Genomic DNA, 22,624 nt, shown 5'->3' on the forward strand with positions numbered 1-22,624 from the left:
TATGTTCAAAAATTTTTATGCGATTGTTTCAAGTCCAAAACATTATCTTGAATTTTTCCAGACTTTTTCTGAGAAAATCTGTTCTACTTATGAATTTCGAAAACGAACTTGTCTTATGCTGTTATTTTCAAATCTAAAAAAATTGTTAAGAATCTTGTGTCAGATATCAAAATTATTAAGCCTAGACCCACAGTGAGCCGGCGATCGTTTTTACTCTTTTTTGAGCTTTATAGAGAAAAAGAATTGGAAAAAAATTATAACGATGAATCAGTTATTATGGATGGCTGTTCAAATACTTTCATATGTAATACTAGATTTTGGAGAATTTGTTCATACTTTTGAATTGCAGTATGGGACATGTCGATTTAAAAAAATCATAATAGGAACAAATTTATTTTAAAAAATCTAAAAAAATTCTTAGTACTGTTTTGGAGTTGGAATAATTGTATAATATTTTTTCAACAAAATCAGAAACAGTGAGGGTTCAACGTTGGTTGAACTGGCTTGGAATGCTCCGTACACTAACCAATAATTGTCTGCTTGCACCGTCCGATAGTATTGTATCACATGAAAGGTATAGTCAAAATCGAATATCGCTATGAAATTTACATGATGTTTTTATGGATCGCCTCTGGGTATTCAAGAAAGTATACGTTTTACCCAACTCTCTCCATTAATATAGATTGTCGTTCACTTGAGAGGAATAGTTTCGGGCTAATATCGAAAATTCACTGAAATCGAGAAAAAAGTGTGTCACATATATATTATGCAAATACACATGCATCTGAAGGTATTTGTGTTTGCGAGTCACATTATACGTTTGCAAAAAATCGCATAAATTTTCGACTACATGAGGTGAAAATATTCTATGAAAAAAGTAAAAATTAAAACAGTCGTACCCGTTCATTGCGAATATAATACAATAATTGCAGCTGCGTGAATCAGCAGATTGCTTCTAATAAACGACCTGCAACAGAAGTGATTCGTTGTCAATGAGTCACGGGTTCGTGTGAAGGTTATGCAACGAGAAGGAATATTGCGAAACAGCAAGATGCAGAAAAACAATCGCGTTTTTGTCCAAAAAAAAATTTGATGCATTAATATTCCAGTAAACGCGAGGTCGTCTGGTGGTTGTCTCTCAGATGACGTTCGTAGACAAAAATTGAGCCAAACCGACAACTTGTAGGCAATGTATAGTCAACGAATGTCCATCTATATGTTGTCTTTTTTCTTGCCTCTAGGATGGTTCAGAGATGACTTTTCGAAACAGCTGATAGTCAATGTTTAGACGTCTTGTTGTGATTGAAAAAGACACCTTGGAGTAACCTGAATGTTTTTTACGCGGGTAACTGGACGTTGTTCTTAAATTTTGAGGTGTTAAACGCGTGTGTATATTTATATTATATGTCAACATATGTGTTTATCTTTATTACATAGCAAAATATATAATATATGTTTAGTAAGATGTAGAATATTTGATTCGAATACGTTTTTATAATAATGACAGACGATATTTCTTAGCTGTGATTACAAAATTTCCAAGTATTTATATTTATACAAAACAACTTCGAGCTGAACGATACAATCGAATCATATTTTGTTCTCTTGTGATCAATAATAAAAGAAAACCGATATTTCTTATCTGTTTATAAAAACATTAAGTTTTTCACACCGTTTACCATAACTTGGAGCCTATTACACAATAAAATCATAAATATTAATTTGAAGTTTATAATGAACGGAACAATACTATGTTTAAATATAAAATTCAATAGTTTTTCATACTTAATCATAATATAAAGCTTTTGTACCTTCAAACATTTAAAATATACATCTTTCTAATGATAATCTGTATGCTGTAGCAATACTGAAGACTTATAATATATGAGCACATTTGTCGTCTATTTTAAAACTTAACATGAGTTTCAGTGTATGTACGTTTACAGCCTCATATTAAATATTACCTACCTTAATTCTGACTAATTCTCGGTGTTCCTTTTTTACCTCTGTCTTATTTCTATTTGATATTTTCTTTCCTCAGTGCGGATGCGGTCTCCAGGGCGTCGAAGCCAATCCTTATATCGCTTCTGAGCTTGGAAAATGCTGATTGGAAATCTTTTCCTCTCGACTTTTTCACTGAGTCTTGCTATAAGATGGCAGCAAGCTGTCTCTTTTGCTATATTTCTGACAGTTTATGCAAAAATCTTCTGCGACTCGTTACATTGTTAATTATGATCACGATATTACATTATTACGTTATACGAGTATACTTGAGACAACATTGAAACGTATGTCTTGGATATTTGTTTTCAATAAAAAATATATTCATATATAATGATTATTTACCGAAATAAGTAATATTTATGTTTAATTTTTTAGCGCGTGTTGCTGACAGTCTGACATGCGTACCATGGACAACTACCATTAACATTGCGTCAACATGTGTTGTAAACAAGAAAAGAAAACTAGCAGTTGTCTTGATCGGCTGACTTCTAGACAACTTGTACAAGATAATTTCTAGGGTTAGCTAAGTCATCTGCAGGTCGACTTCTAGTCGTGTCGGTAAGTTATCTGAAAACAGTCATCTTAAAGGCAACTTCCAGACCTTGGTGTTTAGTGGATATACTGGACCACGGTCTTACATACAGGTCTGGTAACTCCGGCAGTTTTGAGTGATAGGGGGTGTCACCGTTAGAGAGGCACACGGTCTTGTTTCCTATCTATCCGCTAGGGGCGCCATTGGCCCGGGGTATGATAGATATAGATATATACCGATAAGATAACCTGCTCATCGAAGTTTTTGACAGTTCATAATTCACTGTAAAGTGTGTAAACGGTGGATCATCTACACAAGATCTCAAACTGTCTCAAAAGTTGTGAGCCCTCGCTTGATGTTTATGGATTTTATTGACTTAAACATTTGAGGATTCTGTTGAAATAAAACAATTATCACGCCCGCCATGGAATGCTAGTAAACATCTCAATCATTTTTTATTCGCATCTTTCTTCATTTTTGAGTGTTATTCAGGATTGTTGATTCCGAAAAATCAGCTGTTCGGATCTGATTTATGATTGACTCACCCCGAGGGGGCAGCGCTGCAGACGGCGAAGACGAGAACCACGGTTCTGCCTCATTATCTGAGTCATTCCCCACTCTACTAGTTTCCGGAGCTGTATGTAAGACCGTGCACTTGGCAGACATGCAGTTATGCGAAGCCTCTCGTCTGGTCATGAACACGGATGACAAGTGAGTGGAAATTTGCAGCGAAGCATGTGCAATATGCGAACATCGCGAAATCGCGCGAAAATCATTCGACGAATTTATGCACTCAGTGCAATCGGCTAAATAAGTAATTAGATATTTTGAAACCTGGGGCAAACTCGAACATTTTTGGTTCACGAAAACCTAACTTGATCGGAATTGAAATAGAGTATAAAATATTTTCTTTACGTAGTTTCATCAGTTTTCATGCAAGTCGATAAATCAGTTACTGTAAAAATAAAAGTAAGAATAATAGTTGAAGAAATACACGGAACGATCCATATTTATTTCAAAGTTAACAAAAGTCTGGTGACTTTTATTCGACATTTTTTTTATTATTCGAGGCTAAAGCTTTTTCTTGATCGCATTCGGAAATGTGGGATGAAAATGAATCTTCCTTCGAATGATGTTATTCGTCGCGTTTGCGTGTTGCGTTACAAGTGAATTGCAGTGCGTGTCAGAATGCAGAAATAATCAGTAGACAACTAGTACCGCATTAATACTAATGAGACGTGAACCTGATGTTTAACTCACGGGATCTCCAGCACGACAAATCAATCAGCGGGTAGACAAAAATAGAGATATGATGAAAAATATTGTTTCCCACAATTTCCTGTATGATTATTGCACAATTACGTAGAAAATAATTGCATAATTACGTGTGTCGAAGGTTGACTGATAATAATTATCCAACCGCGGCAATTAGTCATTGCGTGTATAGATCACTGATATAGATCGCTCTGATTTTCAATTGTACTGAATCGAGTGCCTGTGATTTCCGATTTGAAGTTTCTAGTTTTTGAGGAAATTTGCCAGTTATAATAAGAGGATGATTTCCTTGAATATTTATTACCTTTTTTACGGTTTATTCTTACACACTTTTGTTAGAATTAGGTTTCCATGTCGAGAAAAATGATAAGACCCCGAGTCTTCGTTATTTTATATAAAAAAGTAATAGCTACGTTTATAAATCATTCATTCGCACAGTTGAGTGATGGTTAATGATTTCCAGACCTAAAGACTCGACCCAAACAATGGCTGATTTAACTGTTGGCTGTTTCATCGCTGAAGCTCTATTTATCACTGGATTAATTTGCATATTGACGTACCATCTGAGGCGACTTAAGCTGTACATAAAAGCTTCAAAATTTCGTGGTCCTCCGACGATTCCAATCATTGGAAATGCGCATCATTTTATCGGAAATAACGGAGGTGGGATGAGCTAAGATCGGATTACAATATGAAAGGCAACGATCCTCAAGTGTTCCTCTATCTCACACTCTAATATTTATTTATTTTTCTCCATATGGGAAAGCAGAAATAGTGCAGAAGTTGATTGATCTCTCAGATTCCTATCCTTCGCCCTATCGAATTTGGCTCGGACCAGAATTGCTGATTATGGTCTCTCATCCCGAAGATGTCAAAGTAATCATCTACCGACTAATAAGTATCTCTATCCACACAGCGCACAATATTGCAGAAGCATTGCAACGACGTAATTTTCCAAAATTTGTAATATTTTAGATTTATTGTTTATTATAACAACCTAACTTTTCAAGACCTGCTCAAGATACATTGTAGCTTGTACGGTATTATAACTTTGCAAGGTTTGAAGTATTCTAGAAACACATTTTGATGTCGACTCTTTTTGACATACCTACTTGTAATTCGAGTAGCACTATAATATGAACCAAATGTCATAAAATGAAAACACTGCAGTCGCAATTGCAACGTACAAATACTGTAACATCATTTCTGCGGTAATGGGAGCTGTGCTGCTAAGAAAATTTGATCATTAAGAAGTACCTCGTCTTACAGAAAATAGTTGGCAGTGACAAAACCATCGAGAAATCGCCACTGTATCGATTCTTTCGGCCGTGGCTAGGAAACGGTTTGTTCACAGCTCCCAGTAAGTCTTTGCACTTGGCATTTAAGGTGTATAAATATTTTCAAATTCACTATTCCAAAACTGAAGCCGCCTTGCAGTCGTAGAAAATCATGACTTCTCTATTTCAGCGGCAATATGGCGCATTCATCGGAAACTCATCGGGCCAACGTTTAATTTGAAAATTCTCGAATCATTTGTAAGCGTTTTTGCGGCCCAATCAAGTATAATGGTAAAAAAAATGGAGACCGAATTAAATGGAGGTGAATTCGTCATTTTCAAATACGTATCGCTGTGTGCAATGGACATAATTTGCGGTACAGAGAAATGTTTTTACTTGTGAGCTTCGACTTTATTAGTGCGGTTGATAAATTCATACTAATCATAATTTTCTTCCAGAAACTGCTATGGGCGTAAGCATGGGAGCCCAGAGTAACAACAGCGGTGATTACATAGAAACAGTTGAAAAGTTGGTAGATAAAAAACTTGAGGTTTTTTTTTTTTCAACAAAAATGTCCACACTATTTATAGATCGTTTTTCAGTGTGTTATTATTTTCTTAAACGTACTGGATATCGTGAATGCAAATATTTTATTTGACTAACGAAATTTAGACAGATGAGTGCAAGAATTGTTACAAAAAATTCCCGAGTGTAAATAAGTTCTTATTTCAGGTGAAAAAAATGATTCAACTCAGATTCTCAACTGACATATTTTCGCCATTGATGTAATATTTGTACACGACTTTTTTTGTTTTACACAATATGCGCATATTTCAATACCGTATTGATTTTCAGAACGTTTGCAATTATCTATCAAAGAGTTTTCAAAGCGTGGCTGCAGTATGATGCGATCTTCTACCGTACTCGACTTGGTAGAGAACAAAAAAAATGTTTAAACGTCTTACATGATTTTACTAATAACGTGAGTACAAAAAGTTGAGAAAAACATCATTCGATCGCAGTTACTGGTGATAAAACAAATGAATGCTATTGTAAAATAATTCCGCATAGAATTGAAATCACGTGTGACATATTTTCGGCATTTACTTTAGGTGATCCGTAGGAAGAAAGAAGCTTTGCTGAGAAAACGTGATAATCGGGATGCTACGACTGATCATAAATATGACGAGGGTGAGTGAGTGAGACACTTAGTTGAAATTCAGAGTTAGTTGATAAATTAATTATTCACATATCACTGCGCGAAAAATCTGCGATGCTCGATTTCAGTGCTTATTAAAAAATCGTAGAATACTGTCAAGCACTTCAAGATCGCGTTACATGCCTAGAATGTCTCAAACTTTTCACAAAAAGTTGCCCGTACTGCTTTGCAAAGGTACACGGAGGGAAATGATTATTCGAGTCAAGTGATATTCGTTTGAATCAGCTAAATGCTATAGTCCAATATGGCAAACACAATATATACTTAAGTCAACGAAATGCTTTTGTCGGACGAAATACTTGTCAAAACTTAATATAAAACTGAATCAAGCCTTTGAATGATCCATGCTGACTGTCAATTTATTCAAAATAACACGGCGCGAGTTCCTTGCGACAATTTAAATTTTGTATCAATAAATTAATGAGTGAGTGAAATGACTAAAAATTTGATTGAACGTACTTGGGTCATTTTATTTTGGAAATATGAAATTTTTGCATCAAAAGAAACCGAGCTTGTTTCAATTCATGTTTTGTTAGGTCAAGCGTTCAATGGTAGATTCGGGTAATAAAATTTGTTGCTACAAAAATCTTTTGCATTGACTGAATATTAGAGTTATTTAAACGAACAAGATTTATTCTTCGAACGATATCATTCATAATTCTTTTGTCGTCAAATTTTGTGGGAATTACCCGTTATTCAAAGAATAAAACCCAAAAACTTATTGTTGTATATGTATAAGTATATACGCAACATGTGTCAATAGCTTTGTTTATTGACCGTCAATTTCAATTCCGATTATTCACCACTTAGTATTGTGCTTTCTTCGTGTATAATAGGTCTGATGACAAATTTGATTTACGTTATCCGAACCTGACTTCCTAGCACAATACCCGATTTTATAAATATATCTGAAGCTATTTCCGCAGCGAGAGAGTTCACCGCCTAGTGGCCGTTTATAGTACTAGTATACCGATGTTTACGATGACTATCTCTACTTGTTTCAAAGCATGTAATATTTATTTTAGTAAGCAAATTAGTGCAACTGATTCATCCAGTTACGCCGAACAAGCTCCGGTTAGATAAACAAATTATGGCATTCAATCGATGTAAATTTTTTGTTGGCTAAATTCATGTACTTATTTTAAAGTTCCTAATTGTTTCTGTTAACGGACATGTGACTTGGAGGAACAATAGGTACATAAACTTCAAATGAGATGATATTTAGTTGACTCAATTTCGGAAACACATCAAAAGGTTCACGCTAATCAATACTTCACTCAATCGCAACAAGAAAGGCTTTTGTTGAATCAAGGAATTTGCTTGACTTAATCATTTGGCCAAACTAACTAAATCAAAATTGTTGTATCGAAGTTATCGTATGTGGAACAAATAAGGGAGCCTAGATTCAAGTGATTGGACTCCAGTAAAATCTATTTTGTTAATTCAAGAATTCCTGTGCGATTCAATATTATTATTAACTTTAGTTACATCTGCAAGGGGTGATTGTCAAAAATATTTTTCATGTAGGATTTAGAATTCGTCGAAATGTAGCTTCTTTGAAATATTGCAATAAGAGAAAAACATTTCTTCGATAGTTGACGGATTGTAATACTATTCGCATCAATATACAATAAATATTGATTCCCTAGACGATTCACTGCCACCCCGAAGAAAAGCTTATTTGGATCTGCTAATGGAGTTGACTGATAACCAGATGAAATTCACCGATCAAGAATTACGTGAAGAAGTAGACACGATGATTGTTGCGGTAGGTAAAAATATGCAAACTCGGGAGAACGGAGTTTGAGTTATTGAACGATTTCGTTGACTTCGATTCTTCTAGGTCATGTTCACATTTTAAAGAGGAAAATAAATGAAAAAAACGGAAAAGGGATCGCATGATCAAAAAGTAAAAGATTGTCTTTCGGTTGAGTTTTTCTCAACGGAGTTAAAAATTTTCGAAAAACATAACTTGTCATTTCGGTGATTTTTCAGGGACACGACACAACGTCGAATATGATCTGTTCGGTCTTGTTGATGCTGGCTTCTCATCCGGATGTGCAGGTGTGTCATGCTACTCTGTTAATTTTCAATTAAACGATTAATAAAAGTCGACACACTCTGACTATTGATACATATGATCCGTATTAAGGAAAAAGCTTACCGCGAACTCGAGGAAATATACGGAAGTAGCAAAGTCGAAGAGCGCTGCGTGACCCACGAGGATTTGTCACGTATGGGATACTTGGAGCGTGTGATAAAGGAAACGATGCGCGTATTTCCAATTGCCGCTACGGTGTCCCGAGCAGTTACGGAAGATTTTGATGTCGGTAGGAAAATTTTGTTAACAGTAGTTTTCGTAACTGGGGCCTGACGATTTACATTCGAGTGCTCGGCGTGATCGCACGAGGGTGTAAATCGTTTGGCTCGTCATGCTAACAATATTTTTAGACCTACGTAAGCGTAAATCGTACATTACGTAACAAGGGAATAAAGTTGGAGATTATTCCCGCGGGCGGGTTTACTACCCGAGCGAAGCCAGGGCATTAATCACCCAATTGAATAATCGACTTTTATTCTTGAGTTACATGTAAGACTTCATTTCCGACTCAATTCTGACCACATTATTGACCTGATAATAGCGACTGGATATATCTTTCGCAATATTGGGTGTAAAATTGAGAACGTAAGACTAATAATGGAAAAATAGATTCTCAAAAATTTATACAATTAGTATCGACAAGAACTGTCTGGAGGAAGCGGGTCCAAGGTTGCCGGGCCGTGTTGGGGGTGTAGGGCGCAGAGCTCACCGAGGTCTTAAAACAAAAATGCATCTATCTGATATGTTATTAAATAAAGAGAACGTGTCATTGAATATTGCAAAATCATGTAATATCAATATCTATTCTCATGGGTCATTCATTCTTTGATAAAATTTCAAGGAATGTAATAAATTTCAACTTTATTCATCGAAATGTTACGATCTTGTAGAATACTTTCATAATTTTTTATCAAAAATCATTATAATCCTTTTATTCCAGACACAACCATAAAGTTAACTTTTTTGATCCCAAAAGCGATACGAAAGTGTCATATTTTTTCCCTAAAACGCATTTGCGGAATATATGAGACCAATTTAAAGGTCCTAGTTTTCAAATAAACATTGCTGCCAGAGTTGAGACAGAAATAAAGTCCTATATGTAACACAGGAGTAAAAGTCGACTTTATTCCATTAGTAAATGTGATCATTTTATCAGTTTGAAAGCTAGAATATCATTGAAAGTTTATAAAAATACATATGGCCGGTTTTATCAACTTTTTGAATTTTAACCACTGCCCCCCCCCTGCCCCCCCCCCCCCCTTCCAAACTGTCAGCGATTAATACAAAAAGAAATAGAAAAAACTGCAAGAATTATTTGCGGGAAATGTGGCCGGATATTTGATGAACTCGGGAATAAATAGGATTTTACGGTCCGTTTTGCGGGTGTCAAATCTCGTTTTACGCTTACGTAGGACAAAAAAATTTTTGCAAAGCTCATCTCCGATTCGTTCGTTAATGTATATGAAATCGATTTTTAAGGTGAATACACATTACCGAAAGGAAGCATAGTCGGTATAGACATTATAAAAATGCATAGGAGCGAAGAATTCTGGCCTGACCCGTTCGTGTTTGATCCGGACCGATTTTTGCCTCAAGAAATCGCCAAACGACATTCTTGCGTTTATCTTCCGTTCAGTGCAGGGCCACGAAATTGCATAGGTGAGTAGAATTCACTTGGAAATTGTATACATTGATATTAAAATGGTAAAATTCAAACTGATTACAAGCGTTTGATTCACATAGAAGGCCTGTGAAACCTGTGAAATTTGATACCCAGCACGAATGAAATTTTATGCAATTATTTTGAATGCTTGAACTTTATTGAGATCTTGAGAAATGTATTAAAATTTCGTCGAATCTTTCAATATTGTCTGAAATTGCACGAAACCTATTAACATATATGAAATCTTTAAAATCGTGGAATGTTAAAAACTGATGTATACATAAATCGATGAGTTGTGTGTCCCTCGGCTTAAAGCCATCGCGATTAGCTGCAGCTGAAATTGATTGTTCGCAAATTTCAGGTTCGAGATTCGCTATGATGGAAATGAAGACTGTTTTAGCAACGATTCTTCGCAGATATATCATCAAGAAAGATAAAATCACACCAATAGCCGATATCAAGTTGAAATCGGATGTGATACTGAAGGCGGCTGATCCAATCAAACTACGAATCAAGGAGAGAACGTGATTAGGTCAATTTTGATCCTTGCGTGGAATTCAACGACGGACTTGACCGAGACAAAGAAAATTCATGGAGCGCAAACCGCGACAGAGTGAAATTAGACATTTCCTACAATAAGAGTCGTGAGGTTTACAAGATTGTCACTGAGTTTTGCTGACGACAGTGGCTTTCGATTTGTAGCACTTATGAACGAAGCAATTTTTACAAGAATTTATTACAAATTATTGCTTATGCCGTTTGATGATGTAACCTATTAGTTATTTGGGTGATTTGCGTGCTGTGCGAACTCGAATGAAATAACGAAGAGTTAAAAAATTAACAAGTATTTCACGTTGCAAAAATTCGATCACCAATGAAAGAATAATTGACAGGTTGATAATACGTTCGAAATATATTATATTTGTATATTCTCTTTTAAATATCTGTTGATGATTAGGCTTAGATTTCGGTGTTCGTTTTTCAATATCTATTCGATCGATTCGTTTCAGCAAGCTATTAGCAGTGTATAAATATAAAATATTAAAAATGTAGTATATGAATTGAGAAAATATATTTTGGTGAGAAACTAATATAAGGAGTGAACAATATTTACTCGTACAAGTCTTGATTTTAGATAGATTATGCCGTTTGTCGACGTTAATATAGGTAATATAACTAACAAGGAAGCGCGAAGAAGTGATGCTTGAAAAATTCGATTTTCAAAGCTTACGCAGCGTGCGTAAAATGCCCTATTTTCGAATAGCGCGGTGAATTAAAGTTGGCGCATGCGCACTATTTTGAATAAATCCATTTCAAGCTTCCATCGTTAAAAGACGACGTATATCGATCAACATGAAGCCCGGTATGGAGATGCGGGAAGATTTCATATTTTGTTTCTAAAATGCAAACCAACCTGTAAAAAAAGTTTAATGAACAACAAATTATTACAATAAAAAGGCTTTTTATTGGTCAATCTTCCTATTAGGCTGTTGGTTTCTGATTATGAAGCTAGAAGACCAATAAACTAAACTTCGAGTAGAATTCCACACACATCGCAGATGTGTGTACCATAAAATTATGCACTTTAGGTATGTAGTTCATAACGTCGTAACCGTAATGTGACAGTGACATGCAGGAAGAGGAAATTCATGTCTCGAATGGAGAAGAATTGAAATACGCGTTGAATTCTATGGGAAAATTCGCCCTTCTCTTCAAAGCTGGCGCGGTTCTGGATTCGTATCCCCACTTCTTTCGTCCTCGATCGCTAAGTCGAGAGGCAAAGGATCTGAAACCAGTTGGACAGAGTCTTGCGCTGTGCGAAGCCCTTCGCGTCTTCATCAGGGACTAAAGTTACATTATAGACGTCTTAAAGTAAGTGTACCAGTTATTGACACGCTTAGACCCAGTTATTGACCCTTTTATTTTCCAATATTATAAATTCATGGCACAAATTGTGAATTTCTCGGTGACTAAAACCGATTGCTAGAGGGTTAGACGCTAAAAAACCATTTTTGGTCATTTTAAAACTGAGCATCAAGTAGATACAACAAAAAAAGATAACTAAATGGAACGAGGTCAATAACTGGTACACTTACCTTACAATCAACATAATTAGTGATGGACGAGTGTTGAGTGATACTGAAATAACGACAGATTTTTAAAAACTGCATGTTTTAACGTGAAATTTCTGCTTTGATAAACGCAATATACGTCTAGTTCTTCAGTTCCTATAACTCTATAAATTAAAGTGTATGTTCTATACTTCTTTATTATATTGTTACAAAAGGTGAAATGACGCGTTTTGGCCCCCTTTCTGATCTAGTCGTCGTCATAGATAAAAGACGTATAAGCTTTCATATGTCACAAAATGAATACGGCTGCTGCGACAGTCACTATTATTGTAGAAAAGGTCTTGTTTCAGACTTTAAAAACACAGACGTCCCAGTAAAATCATTTTTCCCACATTTCTATTTCGCTGCCTGTTAATTCGCTTCATAAGCTCCCAAACAGTTGTTAATTTTATTCTGTAACGCCTAGTTCGTTACAATATTTACATATGATCGCTTAAACTTGATTATGACCAACAAAAATTGTGTGACAAGTTGTCAATGGGGGATTCGCAGGCTTTAAGAATGACGTAAAGCAGCAATTGAATTTTTTCATCCCGCTTCAAGAGAAAATGGGAACTCTTTTTTTGAGTGATTTATCTACCAGAATATATATTATACAGAAAAAAAAACGTTGCATCAGTTGCATGGTCTCTGGGAAGGGACTTTAACTCGGGACAAACATAACCGGTTGCGCTAAACGCTTAAACAGGAATGTGCGCAACTTTTTCAAACTTGTGTCCAGCTCTCAGTGCCAATTCCAAACATGTTTTTTGATATGAACAGTTTTTTTCCACCATAATTGGTCTGTAACTTTTTATGATACGATTCATAACATGTTTACGGCTTTATCACGAGAAAAAAATTTTACGTTAGGTTTGAAGATAAGTTATTTTTATTGGGATTGGTGCCTCGTTTATATTATCCTGCGCATCACTTTTTTGGTTGTCAAATTTTGTTGAGTTACGTTGCGGTTATAAAAAAAAAAAAAAAAAAAAAAAAAAAAAAAAACCACCTTTAATTTCTACGTAGCACGCAATATTTTCAGAAACATTGCTACATTTTTTTCTGTTTTATCGATGTCAGCTATACGCGATACAAAATGTGCCTACTTCACAACATCGTTGCCTCTGCGTTTCTCGGTGGAATTGTCTACTGGTTGATTTACCACATGAGGCGTCTGCCCTTTTATCAAAAAGCTTGGAAATTCTCTGGGCCATCCATAGTTCTACCGATTTTGGGCAATGCGCTGTATTTCGCCGGAAATACTGAAAGTAAGTCTAGCTTTATTTTCAGAATTTTGTTTATAGTAAACTGCAGAATACTTACGTGCATTATTAAACCATCAAACTATCTTTATAACTGTAAGTAAAATTCAGTCGTAATTTTTCGAGATGTATGCAGTACTTGTATCTACCAATTCAATTATATAATCCGATTTTCATTTTAGTTAGAAAATTTGACGACAAGCTTTAAAACGTCTATTTTTATATATGTATTATTAATTCGTTTTTTGAGTATTCTTTTTATGTAAATCATTCAAAATGTCACACAAAGGTGTCGTTTGTTAAATCTTGAGGATCTACCGTACTATGGATTTTACATTCGCAAAGATCAGACTTTTTTTTCACAAAATATACATTGCGTCATATTTTTATTTTTATTTTGAGTGATGACTGACAGAGATCCTGGTAGTAGAACTTGATCATATACAATCAGTAAACGAGTTTCCTGCATTCACTTTATGAACCATGTGATACTTACAGTATTTCATGGCAAACCGGTAACTATGTCGTTTGTCTTGAATCTCTTGTTTATTGGCTCACTTGCAGCGGGTCCAATCAAAGTAAGTCACGGACAATCAATTGCACGACAGCGCTAAATTATCAAACGAGCATTGTCACGACCGTCTATATTTTGAAAATATTCTAAACGTGAATTAGTCCCGAACGCCCAACGTCCCGAATTGGTGTTTTGAAAATTCTGCAGAGTGCCAGGGGTTCTCATACGTGATTTTAGCAACGTTAACTTTCTACATATTTTAGAAACGTTGTAGCAGCGTCACTTGACAAAGTTAAAAATATTGTAGATACACGACAGTGACATGAATTATTTCGGATACATTACTCTATGTTTTTGTTAAAAAAATATGATTACCGCAAGCTGAAAATTGAAACATTTAGGTACCTGAATTTTTTGGTAAAAACTTCTGTGATTTGAGGTGTCTGAAAACTTATATATAAATTCTTCATTGGATCTCGGTAAATATTTGAATTTCCTGAAAATAATCAAAGTGTACTGAGGAATAATCAGAATTCACAAGATTCTTCTAGCGTTAATGTAATTTGAATACAGTCCGTTGATCACTTACGTTCATTTATCGTTGTTTATATTATCGACTTCATCGTGTTGTGAGCAATATTTGATTAATAAAAGTGGCTGGCAATTCATAGAAGATGAGTTAATAATTTCTCGGTGTTCCGGGCGGATGGAAGAGGTGATCTAGTAAGCAATTGTAATGAGGATGATGATGTTACAAAATGGTCAATTAATTACGCCAATTTTTTTTACGAGGATTACTTTCCGTAATAATGCATTACCTCAAGCGACTGCGTGTGTCAAAAAAGTCACAAAATTTTGCAGCACGTTTGTGGAAAATGCTGTAAGTTTTTGGAAATATTAAAGGTAAAATTTTGTGCAGTCGGCCATTCTTTATTTCAGTAAAAAAATTCATTCAACTTCTCCTATAATATTTGTTTCCTCCACTGCGGTTTCAGATATCTTGAACAAATTCACCGAATTATCGCGGGCGTATCCTTCGCCTTATCGCGTCTGGCTTGGGTCTGAATTGTTGATCATTTTATCTCGACCCGAGGAAATAAAGGTAATAATTCCTTCACCCCAAATATTGAAGCGAATGAGCACTGAAATGTGATGTATTTTGTAGACAGTTCTGTGGAGCGAGAAGGCGATCGAGAAGACAAGATTTTTCGAATTTTTTCAACCATGGTTGGGAAATGGCTTGTTCACTGCACCTGGTAAGTTATTTGTCTATATTAACGTCAACTCGTAAATTTTTCACCGCCATGATCGATTCCGCATTACCGATTTTTAGGTGAAATATGGCGTGTGCGTCGAAAGTTGATCGGACCAACTTTCAATTTGAGAATTCTGGAGTCGTTTGTGACTGTATTCGCAGTCCAATCAAACGTGATGGTGAGGAAAATGGAAACTGAATTAAACGGGGAGGAATTCCTCGTTTTCGATTACGTGTCAATGTGCACTTTGGACATAATTTGCGGTACGTTTTAAGCTGGAGATATTTCCAAGGTTTGGATTGCTTACCTCTTTCTACTTTCACTTCAGAAACTGCAATGGGTGTGAGTGTAGGAGCCCAAGTCAATAACCATTCCAGTTACGTGGAAGCAGTAGAAAAGTTGGTATCCAAATTTTACGCGATGTACGTTTAATTTTTTAAGAGGTTTTAATGTGGCGATATCATTCTTCAGATCGCTCAAAATCATCTACCGGCGAGCATTCAGCATTTGGTTGCACCCGCCAGCGATTTTCAATCGCACGCAAGCGGGGAAAGAACAAAATAAGCACATAAAAACCATGCATAATTTTACTAGCAACGTGAGCAAACCAGATATTTATGTTGTGTCTGCAATAAATTTGAATCAAGTTTCTCCAGATACTGGACTTGACAACTTGTCTAATTCTTGTTTTTAAATTCATCTAGTGCTTTCACAATTTTTTTGTAGGTAATTCAGAGGAAGAGGAAAGCTTTGCTGAATCGGAATACTAAAAAGACTGCAGTCAAATACGGTGAAGATACCGAAAGTAAGTAGGCGATTGACTTTGCTGACAGAATAGTTCAGTGTCGTAGCGTAAAGATCGTTTTTATTGACTTCAGTGAAGGATTGTTAAACAAATCAAAATTTACTTCAAATGAGCAATTTCTTATTTACATCAGTTTATATAAAGAACCTCTCGTAACCCTGATTATGAATGATACTTGATGCATATCTCCAAATGAGTTTCTTTCGAAGGTGTTGACTTGATGCTCAACGTGAATTTGTCGTTGGATCACGTGAGTTGCCTTGATTTTGATCTTTTTGGTTAGGCACTGGGAAAGGAGTTCTAAAATCATTCATCATACCACAGATATGAGAAACTAATGATTTTTTAAGAAAATCTATATTTCAATTAACAATGATTCAGAAAATGTATCAAACTGTGCTATACCAGCATGCCATAATAATTACATTTACAAATTAAATGATAAAAAATACGTTGAAAAATTAATCGATTAAGAAAAATATAAAGGAGCAAGCAGAACCGACAATGACGTTTGGTCAAATTATCCAATTGAATATTTGGATTCACTTGAATTTCCGGGACTTCCAGGTTAAGAAATTGATTTTGAAAATTCATGAGATTGTATCACATATCATTCGGAGTTCAGGTATACATTATGGTTTGTTTAATAGTACGAAATTAACAATTCTGTTACGGTCAATTATATGCTACACTCTCACGATGTAAGGATATAGTAACGAATGAGGTATCGAAAATTATTCAAAACGTGCGACGTACGCAAAGGTAAGCCCCAAGGGATATTAAACAAAATAATGTTACCAATAACAATAATAATCTAAAAAGAAATAATGATAATAATATTAACAACATCAAAATAATAACCATGTCGTGATAGTGGACTAAAATATTAACGGAAGTTCAATTTGTCTTTGATCTTCATCTGCAGGTGATTCGCCATCTGAAAGAAAGGCCTTCTTGGATTTGTTGATGCAGTTAACAGACGATAAGATGAAATTCTCGGATTCGGAACTTCGTGAAGAAGTTGACACAATGATTGCTGCCGTATGTAGAAGTATTTAACTAAGAATTCGACACCAAGTATGCAATATTTATTGCAGCAGTATTGCAAGAATGTTTTGATGTTTGGATTTCGGTTGAAATATTCCAATATAGCAAATTTATATCGCTACAATATTTCTGCAATATTACGCACAATCTCGCAGATGTTCCAAATTTTGAAAATTTTCATTGCTGTGTTGAACGTAATTTCATAATTTCTCGGAAATATTCAAAACCTTAGAAATTTTCTACCTTTATGCAATGTTGCTTTTGGCGAATATATATCGAGCTGATCTATTTAAAATGACACAAAGTACTATTGAAAATTCATTTCAGGGTAGCGACACGACCTCCAACACAGTCAGTTTCGTTATGTTGATGCTGGCTTCTTATCCGGATATACAGGTATAATATTAGGCACTGATGCAGCTGATGTATACTTGGGGACAATGAATCTGAGACGCATAATTTTTTACACGAGACATTTATATTGGCAACACAGAGAAACTTACAGCGCCACAGCCGGCCGAGCGCGAAACAAACTCAATCTCAATAAGCATAACATAACCCATGACCGTCGAATCTAACCTTAGAATACGTGTCAATCCAACAAGTCATTATCCCCGCGGTATTTTAAGGTTAGATGCGACGGTCGTGGGTTATATTATGTTTATTGAGATTGAGTTTGTTTCGCGCTCGGCCGACTGTGGCGCTGTAGGTTTCTCTGTGTTGCCAACATAACTGCATAGTGTAATAAATTAGCCTTCTCAGATTCATTGTCCCCAAGTGTACAATCGCATGATACAGATATTTTATCAGTGTAACCGACGTCTCACTATCAACGTTATTACATGACACGTGAATTAGGAGAAGGCTTACCTTGAACTTTGTGAAATTTATGGAAGTTACGATTCCAATAAGCGTATCGTGACATACGAGGACTTGCCACGTATGAGGTATTTGGAACTTGTGATAAAAGAAACGATGCGTGTACTTCCAATCATAGCGTTGATCACTCGCACAATAACTGACGATTTGGACATAGGTAAGTAAAAAAATATATAAATTTGAACATTTTTATTGCAAAGGTTTTCAGTCATTTAGTTAAAATTGAATGCTTCAAGGTGAATATACTCTGCCAAAAGGAAGTTTGGCTGTTATTGACATCCTGAGCATACACAGAAACGAGGAATTCTGGCCAGATCCACTCAAGTTTAACCCGGATCGATTTTTGCCTGATGAAGTGGCTGAACGCCATGCTTATTGCTACATACCATTTAGTGCGGGACCAAGAAACTGCATTGGTAAGTCCATTTGTTTGCGTATCGTATATTCAGTACTTCAACACTCCAAAATGGGAACTAAGAATATGAAAAATTATAACCCACATTTTGATAATCGATGATATTATGCAGTCACATTGCACCAACGCAACTATGAAAAGTGCAGTATTAAATAATAAATTTCCAGTATATTTCAGGAATACAATTTTTCATGATTTGAAATATTTCAGAAACATTGCATAATATTCGATAAATATTTCAGCAAAGACAAATCCTGTACTAAAAATCATCGTCAAACTTTTAGGTTTAAGGTTCGCCATGATGGCTATGAAGACAATCCTGGCGACAATGCTCCGCAGATATATCATAAAAAAAGATAAGATTGTGCCGTTAGACGACGTGAAGTTAAAATCGGAGGGTGTAACCAAACCAGTTGAACCAATCATGCTGCGAATAGAAGAGCGAAGGTGAATTGTCATCAACGCAAAATCGGGCTGTTTGTGTATTTGTAGTATATGCATCATTTATGTATACTATTACGTGTGTGGGTTTCTAAGTACGATTTGCTCTTGAACCGACGTTATTGTGAAGTATCTTTGTCCTTAAAAGATAATAATTTCAATTAATAAAGAAGAAGACCTCCTTTTTTCCTCGGGAAAAAAGTAAGGTTGGGTTTGCCAACACGAAACACCCTATTTTAACTGATTATTTTGCGAGTACAGTGAATTTTTTTTTAAATTTTAAATTGCATTTATCGAGGAACGAATGATTAGCTTTACAAATTTCAATAGACGGTTCCGAAAGTAAAGTTTGAGAATTAAGAGGCAGATAAAGTTTTGGTTTTTTAAAATTTTTAATATATAAGGTTCTCTTTTATCAAACAGTGGATATTGCCAAAGTGTGTGTTTAAGATCTTGACTGTTGTCACCACATATTCACATACCGACATTTTATAATTGAAGTGATTGTAAGATTCCAGAGGGCGAAGCCTCTCGACTGTTCAAAAAACGATTCTTTTATTCTTTGAAGTTGAAAACCAACATAAATACGATTTATTGTGAGATACTATTAAAGTATTGAGGTTTGACGAAATACAAGAATAAAAACATTTTTCGACTTCCATCTCACAATTTTTGAATTGATTGTGTTTCGTTGCTCGTCGTCAATGATGATGTGAAATTAGCTACAGACCACTCTACAGACTGTCGTACCGTCATAATACCAATCAAGTAACTCGTGTTTGTGATTTCAGACGGCGGATGAATTTCGCGAGTACTTTTGCCTAAATGTATACAACGTGATTGCTGTTTTCGAAACCTGGCGCAATGACCAGGCACTGGATGTACAGATGATGTTGCCATCTTACAAACTGCACAGGGTTTATCGTCAAGGGCCGTATGGGATCGCCGTTACCTTATTCGAACGCCAGGAGCTTTGCTCTGTAACGGTTGCTACGTCCACTGCTCTTGCAGCGGATGAATATCCTGAATACCTTCTAATAGAAGTCAGTGCTGATGCTGGAATACAGATTTTGTTCATGATCGGATATAGGCCTCCTAAAGTTGGTATCTCAATATATTTGAGAATGAACTTGTTCGGCAACAATTTCGCTATAAGTTCTCGTATGTTCTCGGTGACTTCAATGCAAATATGTCATCTACAGGTTAGGAGTCGGTTCATCTCAGTGAATTCTTTGTATCACAGGGTTACGATATCATGCCACGCAGACTGCTCATTACATGGCTACTTCTGATACCTGGCTCGATGCTTGTGTACTGTCAACAACATTAATCTCCTGGAATCCAGCGATCAATCGTCGCGGCCGTTTCTCTCAGGGCACGATCTCATATATTCTGTCGACAGCTGTGGTGCACCTAGGCAGGAGCCGCGCGTTATTCGATACCGATCGTGGATCGTGCCGATTTTGATGCTGCCTCTTCTGCCTTGTCTACGCTTGACTTCTCGCAGTTTGCATGGCTGCTTTTTGTGGATAGGATCATGAACGGGTGTTCATCAGTCTGCAATAATCTCATGAATGAAGTACGGGATTGCGTCGTGCCTGTCGAGGAACTTACTTTGCGGCGTTTACCTGCGACTTGGATATCGCTAGATATCAGACACCTGATGAAAAAGCACAACGCCTGGGATCGGTCCTTTAAGAGATCTCGCAGTGCGAAAGGTTTCGCCAAATATATCACCTATCGTAGAGACATAAAGCGTGCTTTAACAGCCGCCAAGACTGATGGCATACAAGAGCGGCTTAATACTCGTGGTGGTGCGCAATCCTTTTGGTATGAGATGAAGAACATCGGTCTTACCAACTACTGTCTACTGGGGTTTTGATTGATGACCATAATGAACACTTTGTGTCTAGCTCCGTGGGTTTGCAGTATCATGACCCGGCAGTTCAAAATCCTGTCAAGAGGTAGAGACAATCCTTCACCTTCTCATCGATCGCGAACAGATGTGTCAACGGGGCGCTTGTAGGGATTACAACTCGTGCATGTGGTCCCGATAACCCTCCGATATAGGCTTTCAAGACACTGAAAGATTTACTGATGCCGCTGATGGTGTATTTTCTGAACTCCCTCCTAACAACGGTATCGGTGCCACCGTTGGGAGGATCCTCAATTGTTATACCTATAACGAAGGTTCGCGATCCCATTGGTCCGTCAGATTTTAGACCAATTTCGCTTCCCTGCACGTTTTCTACAGTGTTTTAACGGATAGTGCATGATCAACTCGCGGTGCATTTAGCGCGCGTTAATTACCTCGATTCACATCAGACTGGTTCTCGTGAGGGCATGGGAACACAATCAGCCGTCTTGCGTTTTGAGGATAACTTGTAGACTTGCGGACTTGTAGGATGATCTCATGGTGATCGTTGGTGGTGTTTCTGGACTTCTCCAAAGCGTTCAACATGGTAAACCATGCATTGCTTCTGTCGAAGCTGCGATCTTTCGGACTGACAACGTGCTTGACTGTTTCAACTCGTAACCGTCTGATCGCACTACGGTTTTACAAACAGGTCTGGGAACTCGGCTATTTTTAAGTGGTGGGGATTGTCACCGTTAGTGTGACCAAACTGTGTTCGTCGTTTGTCCACAAGCTGCGCTGTCGTACTAGGGTATTGTAAATATACATATGCAGTTGCAGATCACCTTGTAGAGCCTCGTAGTCGTGGTGTACATTCACATAATAAAACAATTTTTGAAAAATACAAATTTACAAACGAAATATTACAACAGAAAAATTAACTGTACTGTTAAAAAAAACGGTAATACGATTTTACCTGCGTTGACCATGTGCGAGACTAGCACTCTCTTTCACTGCACTACTAGTCGATACTATATAAATTTATGTATTAGTGCCTCAAATGTCGTGTACGCCAGCTTAGGATTCACAGTTTGTCTGATAATTAATGAGCCTAACTTTTTGTGACGATAAAAAATAACTAATCTTGTCACAAATTGAGCGGTAAAAAAATGGTTACATCTGAAAATGTTATGATATTTATTACTGCGAAAGATCGTATACATATATGAAATAAATATTCATTATAACCCTACGCGTATTTCGTTCGTACAGAGAAATATTAGGTTTTAATGAACATTGTATTTATTTTTGATTGATTAAAAATATTTTTTACGTTCTGTCATAGCACAGCTGTTCAAAGCTACCTCTTGACTCTTCCCATTCAAACTTGATTGGCTTACCCCAAAGCTGCACTGGTCCAAGTGGCGGAAATGAGTACTACGCTTTGCCACACTATTTGAGTCACCCCCCACCCTACGAGTTCTCAGGCCTGTATGTAAGACCGTGGACCACACGCATGTGGTTTGCGATCCTATACTCTTTCCGGCGAGAGGCCGACGCATGGTGTAAGGAGTAAGGTGTGCTCAATAGAGGACCAATTTTCGTACAAAGTCGCGCATTCCACCAGTTGACGTCACGGCAAGTCATAGTAAGCCTACAGCACATGCGCATGCGCATGCGCTCGTACAAATTACAACATAACCTCAACTTATACTTCAATAAACGTATAGACAAACGTGCTGGGTCACGCATCGCGTTGACGCGCATCGTTTCACGAATTCAATCAAATGTTCAAGTGTTCGGTTAAGGGCTGTAAGAATCGTGGTAGGACCTGCAGAGGTAAAAGTACTCGCATTTCCGCCATGCGTGAACTGAAGAATTCAGTCAACGTTTCACGGGTAACATTCTAATCTACCTTGAATCTTTCAACAGTTTTGAATTGACCGCCTGTTTTGACGTCAATTG

General features: G+C 36.5%; 2 protein-coding genes across 14 annotated transcripts; both read left to right on the forward strand.

Annotated features, from left to right (window-relative positions):
* Positions 1 to 3,106: 3,106 nt before the first annotated feature.
* LOC107225547 (cytochrome P450 4C1) lies at positions 3,107 to 11,162 on the forward strand. Of its 9 annotated transcripts, none has more exons than XM_015666056.2 (13): positions 3,107 to 3,247; positions 4,275 to 4,474; positions 4,581 to 4,687; positions 5,081 to 5,171; positions 5,279 to 5,464; positions 5,547 to 5,616; positions 5,944 to 6,070; positions 6,201 to 6,279; positions 7,957 to 8,075; positions 8,303 to 8,371; positions 8,460 to 8,637; positions 9,888 to 10,067; positions 10,433 to 11,162. In XM_015666056.2, the coding sequence occupies exons 1-13, from the start codon at positions 3,201 to 3,203 to the stop codon at positions 10,597 to 10,599; spliced, it is 1,620 nt and encodes a 539-aa protein (XP_015521542.1). In that variant the 5' UTR covers positions 3,107 to 3,200; the 3' UTR covers positions 10,600 to 11,162. The 9 variants fall into 9 exon arrangements, with proteins under 9 accessions (XP_015521542.1, XP_046587941.1, XP_046587947.1 ...); XM_015666058.2 differs by having other exon boundaries at positions 3,226 to 3,350; XM_015666057.2 differs by lacking the exon at positions 3,107 to 3,247 and adding an exon at positions 3,531 to 3,827.
* Positions 11,163 to 11,305: 143 nt separating this feature from the next.
* On the forward strand, positions 11,306 to 21,563 carry LOC107225542 (cytochrome P450 4C1). 5 transcript variants are annotated; one of them, XR_006902932.1, is made up of 15 exons: positions 12,341 to 12,358; positions 13,266 to 13,453; positions 14,957 to 15,063; positions 15,127 to 15,217; positions 15,295 to 15,480; positions 15,546 to 15,615; positions 15,689 to 15,815; positions 15,944 to 16,022; positions 16,948 to 17,063; positions 17,397 to 17,465; positions 17,928 to 18,105; positions 18,185 to 18,364; positions 18,648 to 18,810; positions 19,596 to 19,904; positions 20,007 to 21,563. XR_006902932.1 is itself a non-coding variant. In XM_046731993.1 (14 exons), exons 2-14 carry the CDS (start codon positions 13,282 to 13,284, stop codon positions 20,094 to 20,096), a joined length of 1,587 nt encoding a protein of 528 aa, XP_046587949.1. In that variant the 5' UTR covers positions 11,306 to 12,321; positions 13,266 to 13,281; the 3' UTR covers positions 20,097 to 21,563. The 5 variants fall into 5 exon arrangements, 3 of the variants coding, with proteins under 3 accessions (XP_046587949.1, XP_046587948.1, XP_015521538.2); XR_006902933.1 differs by having other exon boundaries at positions 20,048 to 21,563; XM_046731993.1 differs by lacking the exons at positions 12,341 to 12,358; positions 19,596 to 19,904 and adding an exon at positions 11,306 to 12,321 and having other exon boundaries at positions 20,048 to 21,563.
* The last annotated feature ends 1,061 nt before the right edge of the window (positions 21,564 to 22,624 follow it).

The sequence above is a fragment of the Neodiprion lecontei genome, chromosome 2 (assembly GCF_021901455.1).
Source record: "Neodiprion lecontei isolate iyNeoLeco1 chromosome 2, iyNeoLeco1.1, whole genome shotgun sequence".
Taxonomy (NCBI): domain Eukaryota; kingdom Metazoa; phylum Arthropoda; class Insecta; order Hymenoptera; family Diprionidae; genus Neodiprion; species Neodiprion lecontei.